The sequence below is a fragment of the Bombina bombina genome, chromosome 2, assembly GCF_027579735.1.
Source record: "Bombina bombina isolate aBomBom1 chromosome 2, aBomBom1.pri, whole genome shotgun sequence".
NCBI classification, from domain to species: Eukaryota; Metazoa; Chordata; class Amphibia; order Anura; family Bombinatoridae; genus Bombina; species Bombina bombina.
Window position 1 is genome coordinate 602476769 of NC_069500.1, and position 25308 is coordinate 602502076.

The 25308-nt window shown below is 38.9% G+C and overlaps 1 protein-coding gene across 3 annotated transcripts in view; it reads left to right on the forward strand.

Moving 5' to 3' along the window:
- PTAR1 (protein prenyltransferase alpha subunit repeat containing 1) overlaps positions 1 to 25308 on the forward strand; it is a 211915-nt gene that overhangs the window by 174980 nt on the left and 11627 nt on the right. The window contains exon 7 of one of the 3 annotated variants that reach the window (XM_053702517.1): positions 3415 to 3758. In XM_053702517.1, coding sequence (XP_053558492.1) covers positions 3415 to 3758 — 344 coding nt within the window. Of the gene's footprint in view, positions 1 to 3414; positions 9894 to 25308 lie in introns of those variants that run through there. The other 2 variants (XM_053702516.1, XM_053702518.1) reach the window with 2 other exon arrangements.

Consider the following 25308-nt stretch of genomic DNA (forward strand, 5'->3'; position numbering starts at 1 on the left):
CACAACTGCTGTCTTTCTGCGATCCACATCCCAGGAGTGGACAATTGGGAAGCGGATTTTCTAAGCAGACAGACTTTTTTCATCCCGGGGAGTGGGAACTTCATCCGGATGTGTTTTCCAGCTTGACCCTCAAATGGGGGCGGCCGGAGATGGATCTCATGGCTTCTCGTCAGAATGCCAAACTCCCGAGATACGGCTCAAGGTCAAGGTATCCGCAGGCATTTCTAATAGATGCTCTGGCGGTTCCTTGGAATTTTTGTCTAGCATACCCATTTCCTCCGTTTGCTCTCCTTCCAAGAGTCATTGCTCTCATAGCCCCGGTGTGTCTTTGCAGGATTTTTTATGCAGACATAGTGGAAATTTAATCCTTTCCTCCTTGATGACTCCCTCTGAGGAAGGACCTTCTACTTCAGGTTCCCTTCCTTCATCCAAATCTCGCTGACTGCTTAGAGATTGAACGCTTAGTTTTATCTAAGCGTGGATTTTCAGAGTCGTTCATTGAGACCTTGATTCAGGCCTGTGACTCGCAGGATCTACCATAAGATCTGGCGTAAATACTTTGTATTGGTGTGAATCCAAAGGATACTCTTGGAGTAGAGTAAGGATTCCTAGGATTTTGTCTTTTCTCCAGGATGGTCTGGTGAAGATTTTGTCGGCAAGTTCTCTAAAGGGTCAGATTTCGGCATTATCTATTTTGTTACATAAGCGTTTGGCGGATGTGCCAGATGTGCAATCGTTTTGTCAGGCCTTGGTCAGGATTCGGCCTGTGTTTAAACCTGTTACTCCTCCATGGAGTCTTACTCTTGTTCTTAAAGTTTTACAACAGGCTCCCTTTGAGCCTATGCATTCTTTAGATATTAAGATGTTATCTTGGAAAGTTTTGTTTCTTGTTGCTATTTCCTCTGCTCAGAGAGTTTCTGAACTCTCTGCTTTACAGTGTGATTCTCCTTATCTTATATTTCACTCTGATAAGGTGGCTCTGAGTACTAAGTTCGGTTTCCTGCCCAAGGTTGTTTCAGTCAAGATTTTAATCAGGAAATAGTTGTACCTTCTTTGTGTCATAATCCTCCTTCTCACAAACAAGGCTTGTTACATAATCTGGATGTTGTGCGAGTGCTAAAATTTTATTTGCAGGCAACTAAGGACTTTTGTCAGTCTTCTGCATTGTTTATTTGTTTATCTGGGAAACTCAAGGGTCAGAGAGCTACGGCTACTTCACTTTCCTTTTAGCTGAGGAGCATTATTCGCTTGGCATATGAGACCGCTGAACAGCAGCCTCCTGAGAAAATCACAGCTCATTCCATGAGGGCTGTTTCTTCTTTCTGGGCCTTCAAAAATAAAGCTTCTGTGGAACAGATTTTCAAGGCTGCAACTTGGTCATCTTTGCACACTTTTTCAAAATTCTTTAAATTCGAATACTTTTTCCTCGGCTGAGGCTTCTTTTGGGAGAAAGGTTCTTCAAGCAGTGGTGCCTTCTGTTTATGTTCCTGTCTTGTCCCTCCCTTATCTGTGTCCACTAGCTTGGGTATTGATTCTCAGCAGTAAATATGATGATCCATGGACTCACCGTGTCATTAAAAAGATAACAAAATTTATGCTTACCTGATAAATTTGTTTCTTTGTTGACATGGTGAGTCCACGGCCCGCCCTGTATTTTCCGACAGTTTCTTTTTTTTATAAACCTCAGGCACCTCTGCACCTTGTGTTACTTCCTTTCTCTACTTTCCCTTTGGTTGAATGACTGGGGGGATTGTGGGTAGGGAAGTTATATTTAACAACTTTGATATGGTGCTCTTTGCCTCCTCCTGCTGCCAGGAGTGATATTCACAACAGTAAATATGATGATCCGTGGACTCACTGTGTCAAGAAAGAAACAAATTTATCAGGTAAGCATAAATTTTGTTTTTTGCGATTACAACAACCATTGCCAAATAGGTGTTGATATTTCAATAGAAATTGTTTTCATGGTACTTTTAAACTGATATAACATCACATCCTACCCTTTACAGCTCAGAAGAAAATGAGCTGTGTTAGTCACTAACTGCTTTTTATCACAGTAGAAACAACACCATAGCTCTGTTAAGGACACTAATGATTTGTAAAACTCCCAACTGAGTACTGTATTTCCATATCTGGATATAATCTATTCATGCATCACTTAAAACTAACACTTCAGTTCCTAGCATCTAACTCGCATGAATGCCTCCAACACGACAAGATTTGTCCACACACTTGCAGGTTTGGGCATGTCCAGATATACAGAGACGAGTCTTCCTGCCCTAACGTCATGTTTATGCCAGTACCAACACAATAATCATAAACATAATTACTATAAAATACTGTTCATTTTTATTATTTGTTATGCTTATATTACATATGTTCATTTCTCAAAACACATGAATAAGTAGGCTTTTCCCCAGATTACTGCTAGCCTTACCTCTTTAACCAGTGGAATTTCAAACTACCATTATATCTGATCTGGTCGCGCACCAGAGAAAAATGCAATTTCTCGCCCCATAAGAAAAAAAATAATAATAGAAGTCTCAAATCTGAAATGTTCTGCATTCACACTATACTTACCCCCTAAAAATTTAAGACAGAGACTCGAACCCTTCCTATTATAAATTGACCCTTAAAGTGGAACTTTCTGCGATCTTGATCATTATATTAGGACTAAAGTTCTAAATCTAAGAAACACGAATGTGCAAAATGTGTGTATATATGTATATGTATATATGTGTATATATATATATATATATATATATATATATATATATATGTGTGTATGTATATATATATATATATATATATATATATATATATATGTATATATATTGTACCTCGTAATGTGCTCTAGACTTAAGTTTTTGTTTCAATGAGCTAGAACCATCCTGAGCTGATATATTGAGGTTTCCATAAACATTTGTATAACTAAAATCTTTTATGTGCCATGACACATAGATGGCCACCATGGTTAAACCAAGTAAAATAAATAAAATTTAAAAACAGGTGGTTTTGCAATACCAATACATAGAGGTAATTCCTCAAAAAAAAATAAAAAATTAGGAAAATTAAAAATGGTCAAGCAACCTAGGTTGGACGACTTGAGATGGATTAATCCATATGGACTTGAGATGGATTAATCCATATGGACTTGAGATGGATTAATCCATATGGACTTGAGATGGATAATTCTATATGTAACTTTCAGTAAGTATGGTTTAATTTTTTGTTTATAGTACTAAAAATGTGAGATTTTAAAGCACATTCTATTTAGTTAAAGCAAAACACTGACAAGCTTTTTGTGTGTATACTATATTGCAGAATAAATAAAATGTGTTCTTTGGGCATGCATGCTAAACCACTAATAACTTTTAAACTATTGTTGTTTTTTTCCCCATAATCCTTTTGAAGACGCCAGATATTCAATTTGATTCATCATTTGCACAGTGAAAAGTCTCATTCACCAAACCAACAAGCCATGAGCTCAGACAGCAGTGAAGCCCCAGGAAACGGTCTGCATTCAGAATCCAGCTTCCCTGACTGTGCCTTTAATGCTATGGATGTAGATGGGGTGAACGATCCCAGCAAGCATGGTTATACTCAAGAGACAAAACGTCTGAAACGTGCTCCTATGCAAGATCCCTTTACTTACGAATCAGAGCTCAGGTTCATCAATTTCATTTTATCCAACTGCAGAAGCTCCGAGCAGTCCAGGTTTGCTGCTTCATACAGAAAATGGCTGACATCTTCACTAGGTCACTAACAAAGAAAACTTCATGTACACATAACTGATGGTGCAATAGTTGCCATGGTTACAATGTAAATCATGTGCTTCTCACTTTTACTAATGGAAATATCTATTCAAGTGTGGGACATTTTTGATGGGTTTTAATTTATTTATTTTTTTAACAGTTACTTCAAGCATTTTTTAGCAGAAGATAAAGAAAACGACTCATCAACCATGTTACATCTCTTTAAGCTAATGCTTTGTGTGTAGCTCTTAGTTATTTATTGACTTGGGAATAGTGTTACCTTACTTGCAAAGGGTATAGGGAAGGGGACAAAAGGGAGCTGGTCACCCATTGTTTTTTTTTTGTGTTTTTTTTTCAAGTGGAAGTAGCACTGCCTTGCAATGAAATAGCCCTAGAGGTTAGGCTGGAACTTCCTCTTACACAGCACTGTGCCCCTTCCTTTTATAACATATTTTCAATAAAATACTTCTCTTTGCAGCCAACAAAAAACTAACTAACTGGACTTAGGTAATACATTATATAAATTATTTTTTTCTTTAGGCAGGTCTGAGTGCTGGTAGAAAGCAAGTATGGGCATGATATTTTGTTATTTATTTTTATTTTTTTAAGAAGAAAACTAATTTGTCAAATCTATAGACACATCAAAACATTGTGAGACTATCAGGGATGACAGACTGCATCTAAACATAAGGTTGGATATTCCACAAAAATCAGTATTGTTGCGTTTATTGCTCACAGTATAGCTTTTTTTTTTTGTTACTTTTTGCTAATGTACCACAACTGGGCAAACCGAATATAATTGCTTTGGCCACATCACCTCTAAAAAATCTAATTATTTTATAGCAAGATCAGAAATTCAGTATTTCTTTTCAAAACTGTAAAGACAATAAAGTGAAACGGGTTATTTGGAAAGTATGTTAAAAAAATGGTTTTTGCATGTTGTGTGTGATTGTTCATATACAGTATACTCCTGCTCAGTAGGAAGTTAGTGTGCACCGACAGACATAGCAATAACACTTGTATGTACAGTTAACTGCTGCTGCAAGGTTTCAGCATCCCTTGATCACACTCAGGGTTGCTTGTGGCCAGTTTTGGACCCAACTTGCAGGTCTTTCCAATAGGTGAGCATACCTGTATTTTGTTGCAAAAGGTTTCATTGTCTTATGTTTATGAGGCAAGGTCTTCTTTCCGGGTACGTTTGTTACAGGAGCAGGAAAGGTGTGTGTCAATTATGTTATGGCAAAGATCTTTTTCTTGCAATGTGTGCCATGATGTATCCTGCAATTCTCAGATGATTTAGTTCATTAATCCTGGGCATACTGTCAGGTTGTTTTGTTTCTTATTATTGGAATGCATGATAGAGTAAAAAGTTTCGTTTTTTTCTGCATCAGCAACCTATTGTTAGGATTTTATTGAATGTTTTCCCAAACAGCTGTGATTGCTTTTCTGTTCTGTTACTTTAGGGCCAGCACTGCAGACATTAGGAGGCAGAGCTTGTGTGCAAGTAGCAACAGTCTGCTTTAGTCTCTTGTGTTTTGATGCTGCTCCATGCTCATTCTTTTACACAAGTGAAAAAATGGCGAACAGTCAGGCAGCACTCCCAGGTAACGATCAAATGTTCATAGTCCTAGAAGACACAAGAAGAGGTGCCTCATAGTGTAAAACAGTATAACATATAGCATATTTAGCAATAATACATCTAGCCAAAATGTATTTGATATTTCGTATTTCTTGTCGATTAGTGTTAACTTATAATGGGATTAGCCTCTAAGGGAGGGTGCCCATTATCCACTGTGATTGGTTTATCTTTTTATACATCAGAGCAAGGTCATCATAAATTATCAGCCTGATGAAACGGCATGTTTGCAGAGAAACGCGTTGTTGTTACATTTTAAGCTTGTTTTAATTAGTTTTTTTAATCTGACCCTCGCTCTGCTTGGAGCCTTGCTTCAAGAGACTTTGCAGTGCATGTTCAGCCCATCTGAGTTATCAAGCGTGGTCTGGCTGCTTATTTCACCGTCCGGTGTGCAGTGATCCCCTGGGGGGCTTCACTATGGTCCGGACTTCACCCTCTGCTGCTAATGTAGCGGCTGACGTTCCCTGAGCTGGTCTTTGATTCCTGTAGCAGGAGCGAGTCTGCTGAGCAGCTCTGAAGCCTCGGTCTGTCCTTCCAGCACTTTATGTGCCATAACAAATTGTGAGTCTGTACTTGTCGCAAGCCACGTATTCCGTTATATTTTATACTGTTTTACACTATAAGTCGCCTCTTCTTGTGTTTTATAGGACTGTGAACATTTGATCATTATCTGTGAGTGCCTCTTCTCATATTCCTATATTGGTCCCTTAATTGGATCCCCATTGCCTTGAAGAACCCCCTTCCCTGAAGGGGCGAGATAGAAACAGGCCCAAATATAAGCAAACCCCTAACAGATTCCTCATTACTATTTTTCTTTATAGGTATGGATAGGAAGCTGGCTCCTTCCCTCACCAGTTTATTTTACTGTGCAGGTGGAGTTTCTTTGCAGTGAGAGTTGTTCCTTTTTAGGCCTGCAAGATTCTGCTTTTGCCATGGCCTAAGGCATTTGAAGATGTGTCCTGTGTCTGTAATGCCTTTTTATTTGCTGGTTCCAGTTTGTTTTTGGCACCTTTTCTTGCACAGAAACACTATAGATTGCATGGCTCAGTGAAGTCAGCATGCAAGTAAAGAACTGATTATGTCATTGCTGTGTCTCTATGGGTGTCACCATCTTGGTTGAGGCCTTATATATTGCAGAAGCGTACGTATAATGATTACCAGTCTCTTCATTACGTTTTTGGATTTATGAGCTCAGTAATTATGGCGCATTCCACCTCCTCTTCCTCCAAAAAAAATTCCAATTCTTCTGGATATTTTTGTCAAGGGCCAGTATTTCATGTGGATCATCAATCTCTTTCCTTCAGGGTATGGATGCTTTCAGAAGTTAGGGCTTTCAAAAAGCCTTATAAACTTTATGCTCCAGTTTTGGAGTTTTGTTTTTTCATGGATGCCAAAAGTTTATCAACCTTAAAAGTTCAAGTTTCAGCAATCTCTGTAATTACTGAGGTTAAATGGGCTATGGAAGATTTGCTTGGACTTTTTATTTATAAAACCTCTGGTTTAATCTGTTTTGATTTCTGCCACTTTTGAATCATTACAGTCTGTTAATTTGTGATATCTTACTTTTGAAAACTTTTTTTTTTCTTCTTGCTGTCTCTTTGGCCAGACCAGTTTCTGAACTTCAAGCTCTCTCAGCATATTCACCTTATACAGTTTTTCACCAAGACAAGGAAGTCCTTCATACAGTACCAGAGATTCTTCTTAAAGTAGTGTCAGGTTTTCACAAGAATCTATAGATTGTCCTTCCCACCTTCTGTACAGACAGAAAGCCTATTACAGGGACAGCATACTCCAGTTTTCATATAACTGCATGTAATAGATACTACTATAAAGAAGAATATGCACAGAGGTGGATTTCAAAATCTAGTATTAAACCTTTTAAAAACTTACTTTGAAGCTCCCAGTTTAGCGCTGTTGATGAGGTAGTCTGGGACAACCACTGAAAGGGTCTTGGTAAAAAAAAAAAGCGCAGACAATCCCTCCCCCTCCTTGCATATGAAAAGACAGATAACATAAACCGGAGCCTGCAGGAGTCTGTAAACACATGTATACATCTGAGAATGTAGGGCTTGGTTAGGAGTCTGAAAATCAGCACAATGTTCTTAAAAAAATAAGCAAAACTATACATTTTTATAAAAATACTAGCAGATGGACTATATAAATGTATAATCTACAAAACATTTATGCAAAGAAAAATCTAGTGTACAATATCCTTTTAAGTATGTACTTGGAAAGAATTAAGGACTTTTAGAAAACATCTTGTTTGTTAATTATTCCTTTTGGAAAAAGGAAAGGTTGTGCTCCAGTGAAGAAGACTATTGCTGTATGGATTGTCAAGTGCATCATAACAGCATACAAGCTTCAACAAGTTGTTGCTCCTGATGGCATTAAGGCTCTCTCAACTAGAGCAGTATCCACATCCTCGGCTTTGCAGGCTAAAGCCTCGGTATCTGAGATTTGTCAAGTTGACTCATTACAAGTTGGACATTCTTCAGTCCTCTTCTGCTAAATTTGGAATAAGTGTTTTGACCTCCGTTTTTCTTAATCTTGTACACTTTTTGCAGCATATATTTTTGTATTTCTGTATTTTGTCCCACCCATTGTTTACTGCTTTGGGATCTCTACAAGCCAATGGTGATCCAATTAAGGGGCCTAAATAACAGGAAATTATCTGCAGATAAAACTGCAATTTATATATATTTTCCCACTTATAATTGGATCCCCATTGAACCCCCTTTTTAACTTATTAGATTTTTCCTTTGTCTTTCCCATTGGACATCAAACTAGTCATGGGGGAGTTTGTTAGGATGTTCGCTTATATTTGAGTCTATGTGGGTGGGCCTGTTTCTGTTCCGTCCACTTCAGGAAAGGGGGGTTCTTCAAGGCAATGGGGATCCAATTATAAGTGGGCCAAGATATAGTAATAGCAGATTTGTCTGCAGATAATTTCCTGTTTTCTTGCAGATAAGTTGATTAGTATTTTGGCTTTCTATAGAGTTTGAAGTATTTGTTTACTGGTATGTAACCAATAAAAATAAGTTCAGATACTTGGCCCTTTTATTATTGAGAAATACATTTTTGCAAATAATCATGAACATTGAGCAGTTATTTCTAATCAGAATTGACGGTGAAAAAAATATAGTATGAAATATAAGCTGTTACACATCTTCTGCTGAGATAGAATATTCTCATTGCTAAGTGTTGAATTGTAGGGTAGGCAACAGTCACAATTTTAAGGATGAAAAACAAAAACAATTGCTTTGTAAGATATTGCTGCATAATGGATTTTTTTATATTTTTTTTTAATGAAGATCCTAGTTTTCTCTTCTTTCCAAGCCCACTTTTTCTACCTTGCAGTCTAATTTGTTTAATCAATCTTCTTGAGAGATATATTGATCCTATTCCAGTTAGTGATAAGAAGGAAACATTTAAGCAAATCTAAGCATTCAATGTCCCCTTATGACCAATGTCCTCTCATAATCCTATAGCGTACATAATTTCCAGACTTGCATAGAGATTTATACTATTAACTCCTATGATAGGAACTTTACTTTGTTTCTCAGGTTTATTTGCAGCTGATCTTTTTAGTTCAATGTTACCATAGTCCCAGGAATCTGTTTTAAAGGATCCATTCAAAGTATGAGGTTTACCTTTCATTTGGTTATGCATAAGACACAGTTGCTCCAAAGAGAACCCAATGTCACACTAGCCATAGGGTTCCCTTGGAAAGGCTGTGATGGTGGAGGGCCTAGAAACTAGATAGGCCGAAGGGAAGAGGTGACTTCAGCACTCAGAGAAGCACCACTGGTCATATACTTACCTACAGCACAACTTTGGCAGTATGTGTGTGGGGAGTGGTTATATTAACTGATCTAAGAAAAAAGCAATTTATATTTTATTTTAAGGATGAAAAATACCATATTGTAATTTTTATGAAAATGTATGGGAATTTGAGAAGTGAAATTTGTATAGGTTTTTAGCATAACATTTTATTTTTGACACATTTTTACCTTTCTTGCATTTCTGTATAAAATTATATATGAATGCTGTACAATTTATCATATGATTCATACGGCTGTAAAATGTCACAATCACAGCTGATTAAAGAAAAAAATGGAGAAGCAATTAAAATGTAATACCAACCATTACAATATTAACTTATTTGTCTTATCTAAGACACAACAAAAGTCAACATGAGACAAACTGGAATTTGTTACAAATTGTATTTAGTATAAACATAAAAACAAATACTAATTCAGTCCATTTTTTTATTAGATACATGGGACTCTATAAAGGTGTAATTTCTAATCAGTTAGTTTAGCCAACTGCAACTTTATTTTATGTAGAGATTTGATTTATTTTGACTATTTTTCTTTAGGCCAGCAAATTCAGACTTGATAATATCCTGACATGTTGTCCCTAAGAATAAATACTTCATTGACATTTCCTAAATAAATAACCCATCTGAAATAAAACTTGTATTTGCATTAAAAGAAACACAATGTACTACTACATATATTTATTTCATGTATTAGTTGGTTTTGTAAGTTTAGTTAAGGAACCATTAGCATGAAATATTAAAAAGCTGATCACTAGGTATTTAAAACATGTTTTTGCCCTAAAAGAATTACTGTACATAAAGGTTAAGTAATAGGTAAAGATTATATAATCTGGTTTCATACATTGACATTTAAAATGTGCTAATGTAAATCAGCTAGAAGCACAAAGACACATTACAAATTACAATCATTTTTAAAAAAAATATTCTTTTTTTATTTTTTTTTATTATTTTTTTATAAGTGATGTTTATTGGTGAGGTTATAGCAATACAGTACATAGTTTACAAATTGTATCAACATTTGAAACTTATGTAGTGGAAAACATATTTGTAGTACAGGTTAAAGTTAGACATTCAGCTTGCATAAGTGAGTAGTTAAACTAGCCCACTACAAACAGAATTACATAGAAAAATCTTCACTTGATTTTTTAATATATGATATCTTTAAAGTATCCCCTAGGGAAACCATGGAGCTAAGCATTACAAATGTGTCCCCTTTGAAGAGTAATGGCCTCTCTTGAACCACACACAAAGTAACTTAATGAAGAATAGGGGGATAATAGGCAACAAAAATTACAACAAGGGACACTTATGGATCCAAAGAATAGAATAAAACTAGTAGAGGGTCAATCAGTCAGAAATTACTTTTTTAGATAATCTTAAAATGAACATAACATAACAAGTAAGGCAGAGATACTGATAAACATATTGACCCAAACTTCTAACATAGTTCAGCAATTGAGTAACAAAAAAGAAAATAAAAACCAGCATAGCATAGTATGGAGATAAGTGTCAAGCAAAAAGCCCAGGATGAGGATAATATAAATATGTAAGGATAATCTCAATCTAATTTACTTATTTAAATATCTTGAATTGAAAATTCCAAAAACTGCAACTGGTAAGGCTTAGTATTATTGGCAAAAAATATGCTATACACTGTAAACTGTATATAGCTAGCTCCCAAAGAGTTAACAAATTGCAATTGTATATTGAGAACATATGTCCAAGCTAAACACAGATATGGGGGAATATTAGAATATATCTTTAAGCCATATCCTGTGTTGTCTGAGATCTTAAAAGGACAGAAAACCCCCCAAATTTTTTTTCGTGATTTGGACAGAACATTCAATTTTAAACAACTTTCCAATTTACTTATTTTATCAAATTTGCTTCATTATCTTATCCTTTGCTGAAAGAAAAGCATTGCACTACTAGCAGCTAGCTAGTAACACATTTATGCTTAGATTTAGAGTTTTGTCGGTAAAGACCCGCGGTGCTAACGCTGCTTTTTTTTCCAGCGCACCCTTAAGACAACGCTGATATTTAGAGTTGTCTGAGTGGCTGCGTTAGGCTCAGAAAAGGGAGTGTTGAGCATAATTTAGCACCACTTCAACCCTCAATACCAGTGTTGCCTACGGTAGCGGTAAGATGGAAAAATGTGCTCGTGCACGATATCCCCATAGGAAACAATGGGGCTGAGCTGGCTGAAAAAAAACCTAACACCTGCAAAAAAGCAGCGTTCAGCGCCTAACGCAGCCCCATTGTTTCCTATGGGGAAACACTTTCTAAGTGTGCACCTAACACCCTAACATGAACCCTGAGTCTAAACACCCCTAACCTTACACTTATTAACCCCTAATCTACCGCCCCCGCTATCGCTGACACCTGCATTTTATTATTAACCCCTAATCTGCCACTCCGGACACCGCTACAACCTACATTATCCCTATGAACCCCTAATCTGCCACCCCCAACGTCGCTGCCACCTACCTACACTTATTAACCCCTAATCTGCCGACCGGACCTCGCCACCACTATAATGTATTAACCCCTAAACCGCCGCACTCCCGCCTCGCAAACACTATAATAAATTGTATTAACCCCTAATCTGCCCTCCCTAACATCGCCGCCACCTACCTACAATTATTAACCCCTAATCTCCCACCCCCAACGTCGCCGCTACTATAATAAAGTTATTAACCCCTAAAGTCTAACCCTAACACCCCCGTAAGTTAAATATAATTTAAATAAAACAAACTAAAATTACTATCATTAAATAAATTAATCCTATTTAAAACTAAATACTTATCTATAAAATAAACCCTAATATAGCTACAATATAACTAATAGTTACACTGTAGCTATTTTAGGATTTATATTTATTTTACAGGCAACTTTGTATTTATTGTAACTAGGTACAATAGCTATTAAATAGTTAATAACTATTTAATAGCTACATAGTTAAAATAATTACAAAATTACCTGTAAAATAAATCCTAACCTAAGTTACAAATACACCTAACACTACACTATCAATACATTAATTAAATAAATTACCTTAAATTATCAAAACTAAAATACAATTAAATAAACTAAACTATAATACAAAAAAACAAACACTAAATTACAAAAAATCAAAAAATATTACAAGAATTTTAATCTAATTACACCTAATCTAATCCCCCTAATAAAATAAAAAAGCCCTCCAAAATAATAAAATTCCCTACCCTATACTAAATTACAAAGTAATCGGCTCTTTTACCAGCCCTTAAAAGGGCTTTTTGCTGGGCATTGCCCCAAAGTAATCAGCTCTTTTACCTGTAAAAAAATAAATAAAACCCCCTCAACATTACAACCCACCACCCACACACTCCTACTCTAAAATCTACCCGATCCCCCCTTAATAAAACCTAACACTACCCCCCTGAAGATCACCCTACCTTGAGTCATCTTCAGCCAGCCGGCCACCGATGGGACAGAAGAGGACACCCGGAGCGGGGGGTAGTGTTAGGTTTTTTTAAGGGGGGATTGGGTGGGTTTTAGAGTAGGGGTGGTGGGTTGTAATGTTGGAGGGGTTGTATTTTTTTTTTACAGGTAAAAGAGCTGATTACTTTGGGGCAATGACCCACAAAAAGCCCTTTTAAGGGCTGGTAAAAGAGCTGATTACTTTGTAATTTAGTATAGGGTAGGGCATTTTATTAATTTGGGGGGCTTTTTTTATTTTATTAGGGGGTTTAGATTAGGTGTAATCAGATTAAAATTCTTGTAAGATTTTTTTATTTTTTGAAATTTAGTGTTTGTTTTTTTGTATTATAGATTAGTTTATTTAATTGTATTTTAGTTTAGATAATTGTAGGTAATTTATTTAATTAATTTATTGATAGTGTAGTGTTAGGTGTATTTGTAACTTAGGTTAGGATTTATTTTACAGGTAATTTTGTAATTATTTTAACTAGGTAGCTATTAAATAGTTATTAACTATTTAATAGCTATTGTACCTAGTTAAAATAAATACAAAGTTGCCTGTAAAATAAATATAAATCCTAAAATAGCTACAATGTAATTATTAGTTATATTGTAGCTATTTTAGGGTTTATTTTATAGGTATTTAGTTTTAAATAGGAATAATTTATTTAATTATAGTAAATTTATTTAGATGTATTTAAATTATATTTAACTTAGGGGGGTTAGGGTTAGACTTAGGTTTAGGAGTTAATAACTTTATTATAGTAGCGGCGACATTGGAGGCGGGAGATTAGGGGTTAATAATTGTAGGTAGGTGGTGGCGATGTTAGGGAGGGCAGATTAGGGCTTAATACAATTTATTATAGTGTTTGCAAGGCGGGAGTGCGGCGGTTTAGGGGTTAATACATTTATTATAGTGGCGGCGATGTCTGGTCGGCAGATTAGGGGTCCGTAAGTGTAGGTAGGTGGCGGCAAGGTGGGGGGGGGGCAGATTAGGGGGTAATAAATATAATATAGGTGTCGGCAATGTTAGGGGCAGCAGATTAGGGGTTCATAGGGATAATGTAGGTGGTGGCAATGTCCAGTCGGTACATTAGGGGTTAAAAAAAATTATTATAGGGTTTGAGATGTGGGGGGGCCTCGGTTTAGGGTTCATAGGTAGTTTATGGGTGTTAGTGTACTTTATAGCACTGTGGTTAAGAGCTTCATGTTCCGGCGTTAGCCCATAAAACTCTTAACTACTGACTTTTTTTAGCGGTTGGAGTCTTGGCGGTAGAGGGTCTACCGCTCACTTCTTCCAAGACTTGTAATACCGGCGTTAGGCAAATCACATAGAAAAGATAGGATACGCAATTGACGTAAGGGGATTTGCGGTAGCCTCGAGTCGCGGAAGAAAAGTGAGCGGTAGACCCTTTCCTGCCTGACTCGTAATACCAGCGGGCATTAAAAAGCAGCGTTAGGACCCCTTAACGCTGCTTTTTAAGCCTAACGCAGAACTCCAAATCTAGGCGTTAGACTTTGGTAAATGAAGTAGCTTATAAAATGTTATGATCACTTTTGGTCTAGATAGATTGAAGAAAAAGGAATTAGGGACTGCTAAACAATGATCAGCACGTATTCAGGACCATCTGGATAAAGCTGACAAATATGTTGGTGGGGGAACCACCTTTACTGGCCTAATTATAGTATAATTATAGTAGGTGTTGTGATATAGTGACTCCAAAGGGTATAATAGTATAGATTAGCAGGTGTAGGATGGATTCTCCCTGGTAAACAGTTGCTTACATCAGTATGGTAAGATATATTTCTACTATAAATCCTGAGCTATAAATTCAAACTTCAGAGGATTAGAATATTAAAGAACCCAATGTGTTAGGTACTCTTAACAATAAGTGGTTTCCTATAGCTTGTAATATTGATTATCTCTAGGTGCAAGACTAAGGATGTGCCACCCCGGCCACGGATAGCACATCAGCAGCATATAATGAGTAATTACACCACCCTACAGTAGGAAAAAATAGGTATACTAAGTGAAATAATATATAATGATCAAGTTTAGCTTACTTAACCTCTTAAGGACATATGACGGAATTTTTCCGTCATAAAACAATTGAGCAAACTGAAAGCTGTGTCCTTAAAGGGTTAAATAATATACACCACTTGTGTATATAAATATTGTGCACAAGAGTTTATGACTGATAGTCTAGACTTTGCTATTCTATGAAGTTAGGACTTTAATTTCACTACAGTTCTTGCGAGGTAACTGGGTTACCGCTTCTGGAAACAAAAGTGGAACTCTGCCCACATGAAAATAACCTTTGTAAAAAATAAAGCAAGTAGCTAATAGAATAACTATATTGTGTCTCACTTATTAGCCAACTATATGAACCCAATTCCAACCTAACTTAAATGTTATGGAGTCTGCAGGATATGAGTACATCATAAAGGAGGTTGTATAGTGAAATATAGCATTGACAACCCTTAATCGCAATAACTTAGCATACACAGTGAACAGAGGTATTATATATATATGTTTATAGGAGCTTAGCTGTGAAACATATAAACCAAATATGATATGTAGTACTGTTATAACTAAGAGATTTAAGACATACATGTAAATTACATTCAGTGGTTGAGGTGTATAGACAGTTTCTAGCCATTAATGATATCTCAGACTAAAACTCTTCATGAATATAACAGTCTATGAATAAACTTTAGTTGAGTTGGGATATCACTGAATAAATACAACAGTTCGCTCCTATTTCTTTAGAGCTCATTATAGCAGAGAAGGACTTCGTAAGTAGTTACCTTGATGACCAATAAAATATCCTTATGTGCATTAATGTGGAGAGGTCCTGGTTCTCATGTCTCTCTCAGCCCACTCCATGGCATTCAGAGCTGGAGATGCTAATTGGGATAATGTGCCCTGATTGAAAAAGTTGCCGGCTCCAGGGAATCAGTGATTTGTTTTCACTTGAATCTGTATCTCAGAGACAGGATATAGTTCTCCTAGTTTAACCCCAACATCAGCTGAAGTTAACGATTGATAAGGAATGACAATCCCGGAGTTTAGGCACATGATCTCCGGATCTGTAGTTCCCAGTAAGTTAAGGAAAAAGGAACTTTTCTGCTTCTCTGTTACAGTTCCATCTATCGGACGGACATCACGTAAAAAGGTACAGTCTTCTGTCACGCCTGAAAGAGTCATGATACCTTCTCTTCGACCAGGCATGATGTTCACTTGAGAGGTAGAGGGCTCTGCATTGCAGATCATGTCTATTAGGGTTTCAAGGACCTCCGTGGAATGCTCAAGGGTGAGTAGGGTTCTTTCAGAGACCAGGTTCACAGAATTAGTTGAGAGGGTAATCTCATTACTTGCCATGCTGGTTCTGGGGGGGAAAAAAACTTGAGCTGCTTTCTGGGTAGCCGTCAACGGGCCGCCGATCAATTCTCTAAAGTGGGTGTAAACCACAGATAACTGCACAGCTCCTTCTCTAAGCTCTGGAAGTGGCCTTGTATAAGCTGGTTCATCTTAGTTTCCCATCGATCTAGAGCCTCCATTTGCGTTATATGGCTCAGATGGATCCTCTTCGGTGAGATTATCTTTGCAGATAGCCCTTTAATTGCAATAAATGGTTCCCCCTTAGAGATGGTGATAGCAGTCTAAGATTGACTGTATACCCCGCTCCACGGGGTGTTGAAGCCTTGTGTTATGGCCGCCACCTGAGGTCTGAACAGTCCAGATCGGGGCCTGGCAATCATAAATCATAATAATAAATTCTGCCGAATTTAGTATCGTTCAGATCTGTGTGTCATAACCTAGCGAAAGCTGGGTAAATAGATGCTGCAGATCACTTTCGATAACCGGCGGATTAAGGAGATCACACTAGGAGCCACAAATATTGCGACCTATCAATGCCGCCGCCTAGACACCCCCCCCCCCAGATTGTTTCTTTTTAACAGATTCATAGTTTATTAAAATAATTATTGGAAATAATAAGCATTATTTGAATAAAGAACATCAATAAACATACATCATTACAACTATTTAATAATTATCAGAACTTATGAAAACAGTCACTAAATTATTTTACTTGCAGTAGCTTGCGTGTATAATAGAGAAACAGAAACAATAGTTATTAAAAGAATCAGGTAAGCTAATAATCATGACAAACCATTTGTTAATGATATTACCAGCTTCCTGATTGATTCAGTGTTATTGAAGACGGACAAGACCAGATTTACAGGAATTACTTAACAAAACAATTGTGACAATAAAAGGACAATGAGAAATTACTAACTTACCTGATTAAAATAAGGAAACTTCAAATATAAATGTAAAAAACACATATTAACAAAACTGTTTCATGTGGGTTTGTTTCATACTTCGATATTGTATTATCCTGACTAGTTTGTTTGGTCAGCTTAGCCTCCCATCTCCTCTGGACAGGGTGTGGTCATTGTGCATGCCCTGTGTGGCCCCTGCTTGTTCCCCCCTTTTGTGTGGGAGTGTGTATTTTAAGGAAAGCTCTTAACTCCACCCCAACCGATAAGGTTAGGATCACATAAATGATTGGCTAACACTAATTACGGATTTATTCACATTTTTGTTAATGATCCCTAAGTTTTTTCTCCCGGAAGATGGCACTTGTCACTAAGCTATAATAGATAAATATGTATTTTGTAAATATGTTTTGAAAAACAAGTTAGTGTCTCTATTTGACCATAAACTATGCTTAAATCCCACTAATGTTTATAGACTAAGGGACTTACTGGATATTTATAATAATATTATAATAGGAATCATGCAGCTATGTTGTGGACCGTGAATATAAAAGTAACTAAACATTAATTATTTTGTTAAAATACAAAAACTTTACCATAAGCAATTATATATTGACAAGCAACACTAGTTAATAGCTACATATCAATACTGATGAATAATATATATATATATATATATATATATATACACAGTATGTGTATGTGTACCTGAATAAGTAAATACACATGATCAGTTTTACACCTAAATAATATGACACAGACACGTGATTAATGATTAATATGCAATATCAAAATGGTTAATTGTCCTGAAAAATGACAAGTGGGTCAATAGGCATTTTTTTTTTTTTTAAACTTTATTTATAATCCAGACTCATCACAATATGGAAATCACAGTATGTAATACATCAGAATTTACATATGTAAGATACAGAAGGGGAATTCAACAACCCTCCTCCCCCACAATCTGAGGGAGAGAGCCTTCCCCAAGTAGGATATCTCCACACTGAGATGCTAATCTGGTTCTTTTCCTTTTTTTTTATAAAACATCAAACAACTAATACAAACCATAAAACAGTAAGTGTATGGCCTAAACAGTCCTATCGAATCGAATCCCTCCACTCCAGGGGGGGGGTAGGGTTTGGGGGGGGGGGGGACAGAACTCCCCGGCACATTTATCAAAGGGAGATATGGTCTACTATGGAACCAGGCGTGTGTGGTCAGGTTGGCAGAGGGGAGGGGTGGGGGGTAGTGACCGAGAGAGACACCATTTCCCTCTCAAGTTTTCCTCCAGGATAAACGTTGAATTGCGAAAGGGATAAAGTATCCTATGTCTTACTTGTGGAGAGATGTACAATAAATATGGTTCCCATTTGTGAATGTAAGATTTTATTCTTTTATCAAGATCTCCCTGTACGTCCGCCTGCTCCAACAAGGCCTGAGTGCGTATCGCCCCCAACAGTTTCTTGAAGGGCGGGGCCTTATCCTTTACCCAATACTGCATGATTAGTCTCCTAGAGAGCAGAATCACAGAGTTCAGAAATTTCTGATGTTGAGGTGTAATCCCCAGATCAGTCAGGAAAATAAAGATGGAGGGAGTTAAAGCTATCTCTTGCTGGAGTACCCTCTGGAGCCAAAACCTAATTTTGCCCCACAGTCTTTTTAGTTTGGGGCAGTCCCATATCAAATGTATGAGATCAGGTGATGTAAGGGAGCACTTGTTACACTTGTCTACTGCCTGAGGGACCCACTTGAGTCTTAGTTTAGGGAGGATATATGCCTGATGTATTAATTTAGTGTGTGCCTCTCTTGAATAAGCTGAAAGGGTAGCTGCCCTTACTCTCTGAAAGCTATCTACGATCTCTTGTGCCGTAATCTGTATGTCTCTTGTCCCCTGCCATTTGTTGTGTATTGTTTGAAGGACAGACTGTTCTAAGTGACTTGTGATTTCGTTGTATATGCGGGTTATGGAGTGTGATCCCTGTTTCGTCATGCGGACTAGTCTATCCACGCCAGAGCTTACTTTAGGAAGCTGATTATCTGAAATGAGAGCCCTGACAAAGTGCCTACACTGAAAATATGCGAACATGGTATCAGCAGGGATAGCAAAGGTTTCTCTTAGCTCCCAGAAGTGGAGAATCTGAAGCGTGCTAGGATTAATGAACTGCGCAATAGAAGTCAGGCCAGAGGCCTTCCATCTCTGAAAGGCCCTAGTGGTGAAGCCAGGTATGAACCTAGGGTTTCCCTGTATGGGCAGGTATTTGGTCACTTTATGATCTCTGTTCCAGAATCGACATAGCTTGTGCCATGCCCTCAACGGGTCTCTAAACAGTATGTTCTGAGAGATGTGATGGGGCAAGGCAGGCAAGGTAGAGTGTGGGAGATAGGCTAAGTTCAGCGGTGACGCACAGTCCACTTCCACAGCGTGGCTAAAGTATTCAGATCCGGCCAACCAGCCAAGAACTAGCTTAGTTAACGTTGCCCAATTGTACCACTGTATGTTCGGGAACCTAAGTCTCCCCGCCTCCAGTGGCATAGATAGTCTGGTTGTGTTGATCCTATGCTTTTTTTGATTCCACACAAAGGAGGCAAAAGTAGAAGAGATAACCTGTATGTCCCTGTTGTGAAGCAGAAGAGGAAGTATTTGCAAGGGGTACAAGATTTTCGGTAGTATTACCATTTTCAATAAATGGATTCTACCATGAAGGAAGAGGGGAAGACCCCTCCAACCTTGGATGGTGTCCTGTGAACAGAGTATGACTTTTGGGATATTGAGGTGGTAAATACGTGTGGGGTCCACATGTAAGTGAATCCCGAGGTACTTAAAGGACCCATCTGTGACTTTAAGACTCGTGTCCTGTAGGGAGGTGCCTCTCTGGTTTTGAAGCCAAGTGACCTCAGATTTGTCCTCATTTATTTTGTATCCAGTAAAGGTACCAAATTTTGTCATCTCCAGTATTTGAGGAGCATTAAGATCAGGATTACTAATATATAGCAAGAGGTCATCAGCGAACAGTGAGATATGTAAACACTGTGCGTGAAGTCTAAGGCCAGCGCAATGTTGCCGGATATAGCATGCCAGTGGCTCAATGGCAAGGTCGAATAGGAGTGGGGACAGTGGGCAACCTTGCCTTTTGCCCCTTTCTAGCCTAAAGGAGGGGGAAAGACCACCATTGATAATGATGGATGCCGAGGGTGAATCATATAGTCTACGTATAGCGTCTAAGAAGTGGCCTGTGATACCGAAGTTTATAAGAGTAGTGTATAGATGATCCCACTCCACCCTATCGAACGCCTTCTCGGCGTCGACAGAGAGGAAACAGGGATCCTGTAATGGGGCGTCTGTCCGGTTATTTCGGGCTTGATGGTAGTGCGCAATGACTGCCAGTGCTTTGCGTAAATTGATAACTGAAGATCTGTGACAAAACCCGTCTGGTCTGAGTGGACCAGCAGTGGCAGAACTTCTGCCAGCCGATTTGCGAGAATTTTGGTCATTAACTTATAGTCCCCATTTAATAAAGAAATCGGCCTATAAGAGGACGGCAGAGTCGAATCCCTATCCGGTTTGGGAATGACGCATATGTTAGCATCAGTAAATCTAGAGTCCGGTACAGACCTCCCTGCTAAATAATCAGAAAAAAGCCTCGCCAAGGTTGGCGCTTTCTCAGGGCATAGGATTTTATAATACTCTGCGGGGAGACCATAGGGTCCCGCCGCTTTCCCTAGTTTGATGCTTCGTATGGTATTCACGATTTCTTGTGTTTGGATAGGGGCATTAAGCGTAGCCAATTGTTCCTGTGTCATGGTGGGGATATTGACATTGCGCCAGAATGATTGCTTATTATGCTCTGATATATCTTGTTTAGTGTATAATTTAGTGTAGTATGACACAAACTCTTTCATTATCGTTGGGGTGTCACTGCAAAGCCCCTTATCTGTGATGATTGCTGGAATGTTAGATCTAGGGGTGACCACTTTGACCATGTTTGCCATTATTTTCCCCGCCTTATTCCCATACCTGTAGAATCTCCCCTGCCTATGTAGTGTGTGTATATTATCCACCATTTGGATATGGGTGTCTCTCTCTTGCTTTAAGTTGTAATAGTGTTGCCTCGATTGGTTTGTCGGATGTTGCAGATATGTATTATATGCATCTGTGAGATTTCTTAGCATTTGATCAGTGAGCCTCTTAGCCTGTTTCTTATGATGCGAAGTGTATGCTGTAATTCTCCCCCTTAGCACAGCCTTTGAGGCGTGCCAAAAGAGATCTGGGTTGTCGTGGTGTTGGGCGTTATCTGCGTTGTAGTCTATCCAGTATGAGAGTAAGTTTTGGCGGAAATCTACATTGTTGTAAAGATGGGAAGGAAACCTCCATGTTTTGTGTAGGTTTCCAGAGGGGGTAAAATCTAGCGTCAATGTGATAGGGGCATGATCTGATATGGTGATGGGTTGTATTCTAGTTGAGGGTATAATAGGGGTGAGGCCAGGAGACGTGAGGAAATAGTCAATCCTGGACAGTGTGTGGTGTGATTTAGACATGCAGGTGTAGTCTCTAACCTCCGGATTACGCAATCTCCATAAATCGACCAATCCCAAACCCTCCTTAAGTCTTAAAGTAATTTTGGATTCATTTTTCTGTCTCTGAGAGCCCGGTTTTATGTTGGAGGAGTGTGAGGGATTTAAAAATCTATCAAGTGGGGATAGTTGGGCCATGTTAAAGTCCCCTTCCATGAGGATTTGAGAGCCATTACGTTTAGTTAGGAGTGATTGTATCTGGGACCAGAAGTGGGGAGAGAGATTGTTCGGCCCATAGACACTACAAAGTATATAGGTCTTGGAAGATATATGTAAGTTAGTGATGATATACCTTCCCTGCACATCTATATGTGTGTCTGTAAAAGCTATTGGTAACCCTTTCCTGACCAGGATCGCCACCCCCTTCTTTCTGCCCGTCATTGGCGTATTTATAACTTGGCCCACCCATCTAACCTTCAGCTTGTCATGCTCTTCCTGTGTCAAATGAGTCTCCTGCAACAGTGCAATGTCTGCATGAATTGAGTTGAGGTAGTGGAGTATTTTGCTTCTTTTAGCTGGAGAGGTGATACCCCCAACATTCCAGGATACTACATTATAACGCTGCGCCATCCTCTAAAGAAAATATGGAATGTTCCACCTAGCCTTGCTATTCTAAGGGGCGGCTTGTGGAGCAGGCGGATCAGTAAGATAAAATATGGGTACCTTGAGGTATAGGGAAAAGTGTGGTATGGGGAGAGCGTATCATCAATATGTGCCAGGGAGTTGTACTCACGAATCAGCCGGGTGGGATAGAGTCGGGAAGTCAAACCACAAGGTTTCCACATGTCAAGGATTGCATGGTGCGGGGGCCCCCCAGAGTGGAGGAACATCTGTTGCCGAAGGCAGAGACACAAAAGCATTAGTGCATCACACAGTACAGATATTGAGGACAGATCACATAAACATGACAGACAAATTCTAACCAGACACCAGTAGACCTCACCAGCCTGAGAAAGAAGATGGAGTCCCTGCTTTATCATAAGAATATCTTGGTAGCAGGCTAGATACTTAACAAAAACCATGCTGAGCTCAGCATAAACATCCCTAAGGATAAACATAATAATAACAAATAGAAAGAAAGAAATGGTTAGGCAAACATAGTCTAGGAACATGAAATGAGCAGCCCCCCATACCCATCCCTCTATGGCGGCTAAGGGGGAGTGGGGGTCTATTTGGCTAGGAGCGTTGTAGTTGGAATTAAAGCCTCTTTGATCCATCTCCCAGGCTCTACCACCAGGATGACTGAAGTGGCCACATACACAGGGACTCTTGGACATTAAAATACAACAGGGGGCACAGTATGAGGGTGTTACCATAGTGAGCATTAGAGGGATGACAAGCCCACCTCCCCTCCCTTTCTTTATCATCAGGATTATGTCATGTGGCGACCCCCTTACAGTTTGACTACTGGGTATAGAAGGTTCTAAACAAGGGAAAGGGAGCTTACCAGCCGTGCTAGAGGTTAGGGACCCCACGTATGGCTCAGTTTTAAAACCTGGGAGGAGAGAAAGTGCCACCTCTCCACCATTATGCGGGGAGGGGACTAGTGCCAAACATGGGAGACAAAAAGCATAAATTGTTACCTTCAAAAATACATGTAAAACATAAAACAGAATAACACTGAGGAACCAAACCAGTAGTTTCCCAAAATCTATAGCTTTGGTCTTTGGTCTTCCTGAACCAAGAAGTGGGAGAGTGTATATGTTCCCATAGCATAGTTTCTGGGAGTAGCGGCTTATCACATACGAGCTGTTCAGGAGTTCAATCCCAGTTACTCTCCCTGCCATGGGACATGTTGCAACACCCCATCTCTCCATTATGTAATGGAGAGCTTGGAGAAAGTTGTGGCTAGAAAAGAAATCTTCTATATTCAGTGTACATCTTGTTGGTCATCTTTATCAAGATATTCTTGCAGATCTTTGGGGGAGCTGAAAAACTTGGGACCAGCAGGTGTTTGCAGTCTTAATTTAGCAGGGTACAGCAGGGAAGCCTGTCTCCCCTCCTTATGAAGGCTGGAGCACAGTGGAGCAAATTCTTTCCGGAGTTTGGTGACCTCTGCAGAAAAGTCCTGAAAAATGAATATTTTCTTTCCCTCAAAGATCAGATCTCCTGAGTGAGCCCTATAAGCTCGCAACAGTGCAAGTTTCTCCTGGTAGTTGAGGCACTTATAAATCCCTTATTGCGGGCGAGAGTTTAAAGTCTCAAGGCCTCTATCCGGGCCTATGCGATGGGCTCGCATGTCTAGGGGCAGGTGATCTGGGTTCATTTTCAGCAGCTTAGGGATTGTTAAAGCGGTGAATTCAAGCAGATCTTTGTTCTTCACTGTTTCAGGTACACCAACCATTCGGAGATTATTCCTCCGACTCCGATTTTCAAGATCATCCACTTTGTCTTGCAATATTTGGTTTTGGCGCTGTAGTTGCCTTACTGAGGTGGAGGTTGAATTTTGTCTATCCTCTACATCTGATAAACGCTGCTCCACGTGGGAAATTCTAGTAGAGAATTGGCATATTTCGCTGGTTAACGTATCAACCCCAGCCTGAAGGGACTCCATCTTCGGTAGAAAGAAAGACTTGAGTTCCTGGAGGAGAGCAGAGGAGTCAGTTGTAATTACGTGTGAGGATTTGGGAGAGGGTGGAGATTCAGTATGTGACTCCGGTGCAGGCCTCTTCTTATCTGACTGCTTATGCCTGGATGTCATTTTGTCTGCCAGTGAGCTTGATATAGGCTTGAAGTATTGATCTAGCTTCATGCAAACCTTGCACTAAGTTGCTTACAGTATAAACAAAGTTCTCTTGTTATGAGTGTGAGTCTCCTCTAGATGGCAGCATCAGCCCCTATATCAGCAAACCAAAAGGAATAAACTCCCATCCAGTGATCTGAACACAAATGCTTCATGAGACAACCATTTTTCTTCTATTCTGTTGTTACACCCTAACTTCTTGAAAGTGAATGTTCAGCATAATATGTGCAAATAGAGAAAGGGAAATTGCAGCTGGGTGAGGAGTAAGCTTCTTTATCAGAATAAAGTTTGAAGCTTCAATGTGAACAGTTCATATGCTTTACAGTAGATGCTTTGAAACTCTGCCCCTATAATTGTGTGGTGCTTATTTTACTATAGACTGTGCAGTCCAGATAAATTAAGTGTTCCCAATTACCCTAGAGCAAGTATGAATCCTTAGGGGTGTACCTTTGGCAAGATCATCTGAGTGTGCATGTGTCAGGTTTACACGTTCTCCTTCATATATCAATACCTCCGGTCCTGCACTTTTTACTTTTATACACTGCTTGTGGGGGGCTAAAATGCACTTAGTAGTGCAGCCAAGCGGCTTGTACTCACTCCCTCCGGTAATATGTAGCAACAGGGAATTCCCTCTGGTAGCCGGGTATCAGCCGTTTCCAATGCGGGGGTAGCGTGGGCCGCACTCCAAGATGGCGCCCGCGGTTTGCGTATGTGGGTAGCAGGGACCGGCAGCTTTTTAGGCTTAAACGGAGCACAATCTGAGGAGCTCTTTCACTATGCTGCTGGTCTGTAGCTCCGCCCACCGGAAGTCAGCCGGGTCATTAGGCATTTTATAGCTATTTTCAACTGGAGAATACAGATGTAATGAATATGTTAAAATATAGAATATTTATTTCATGTAATTGGCAAGAGTCCATGAGCTAGTGACATATGGGATATACAATCCTACCAGGAGGGGCAAAGTTTCCCAAACCTCAAAATGCCTATAAATACACCCCTCACCACACCAACAATT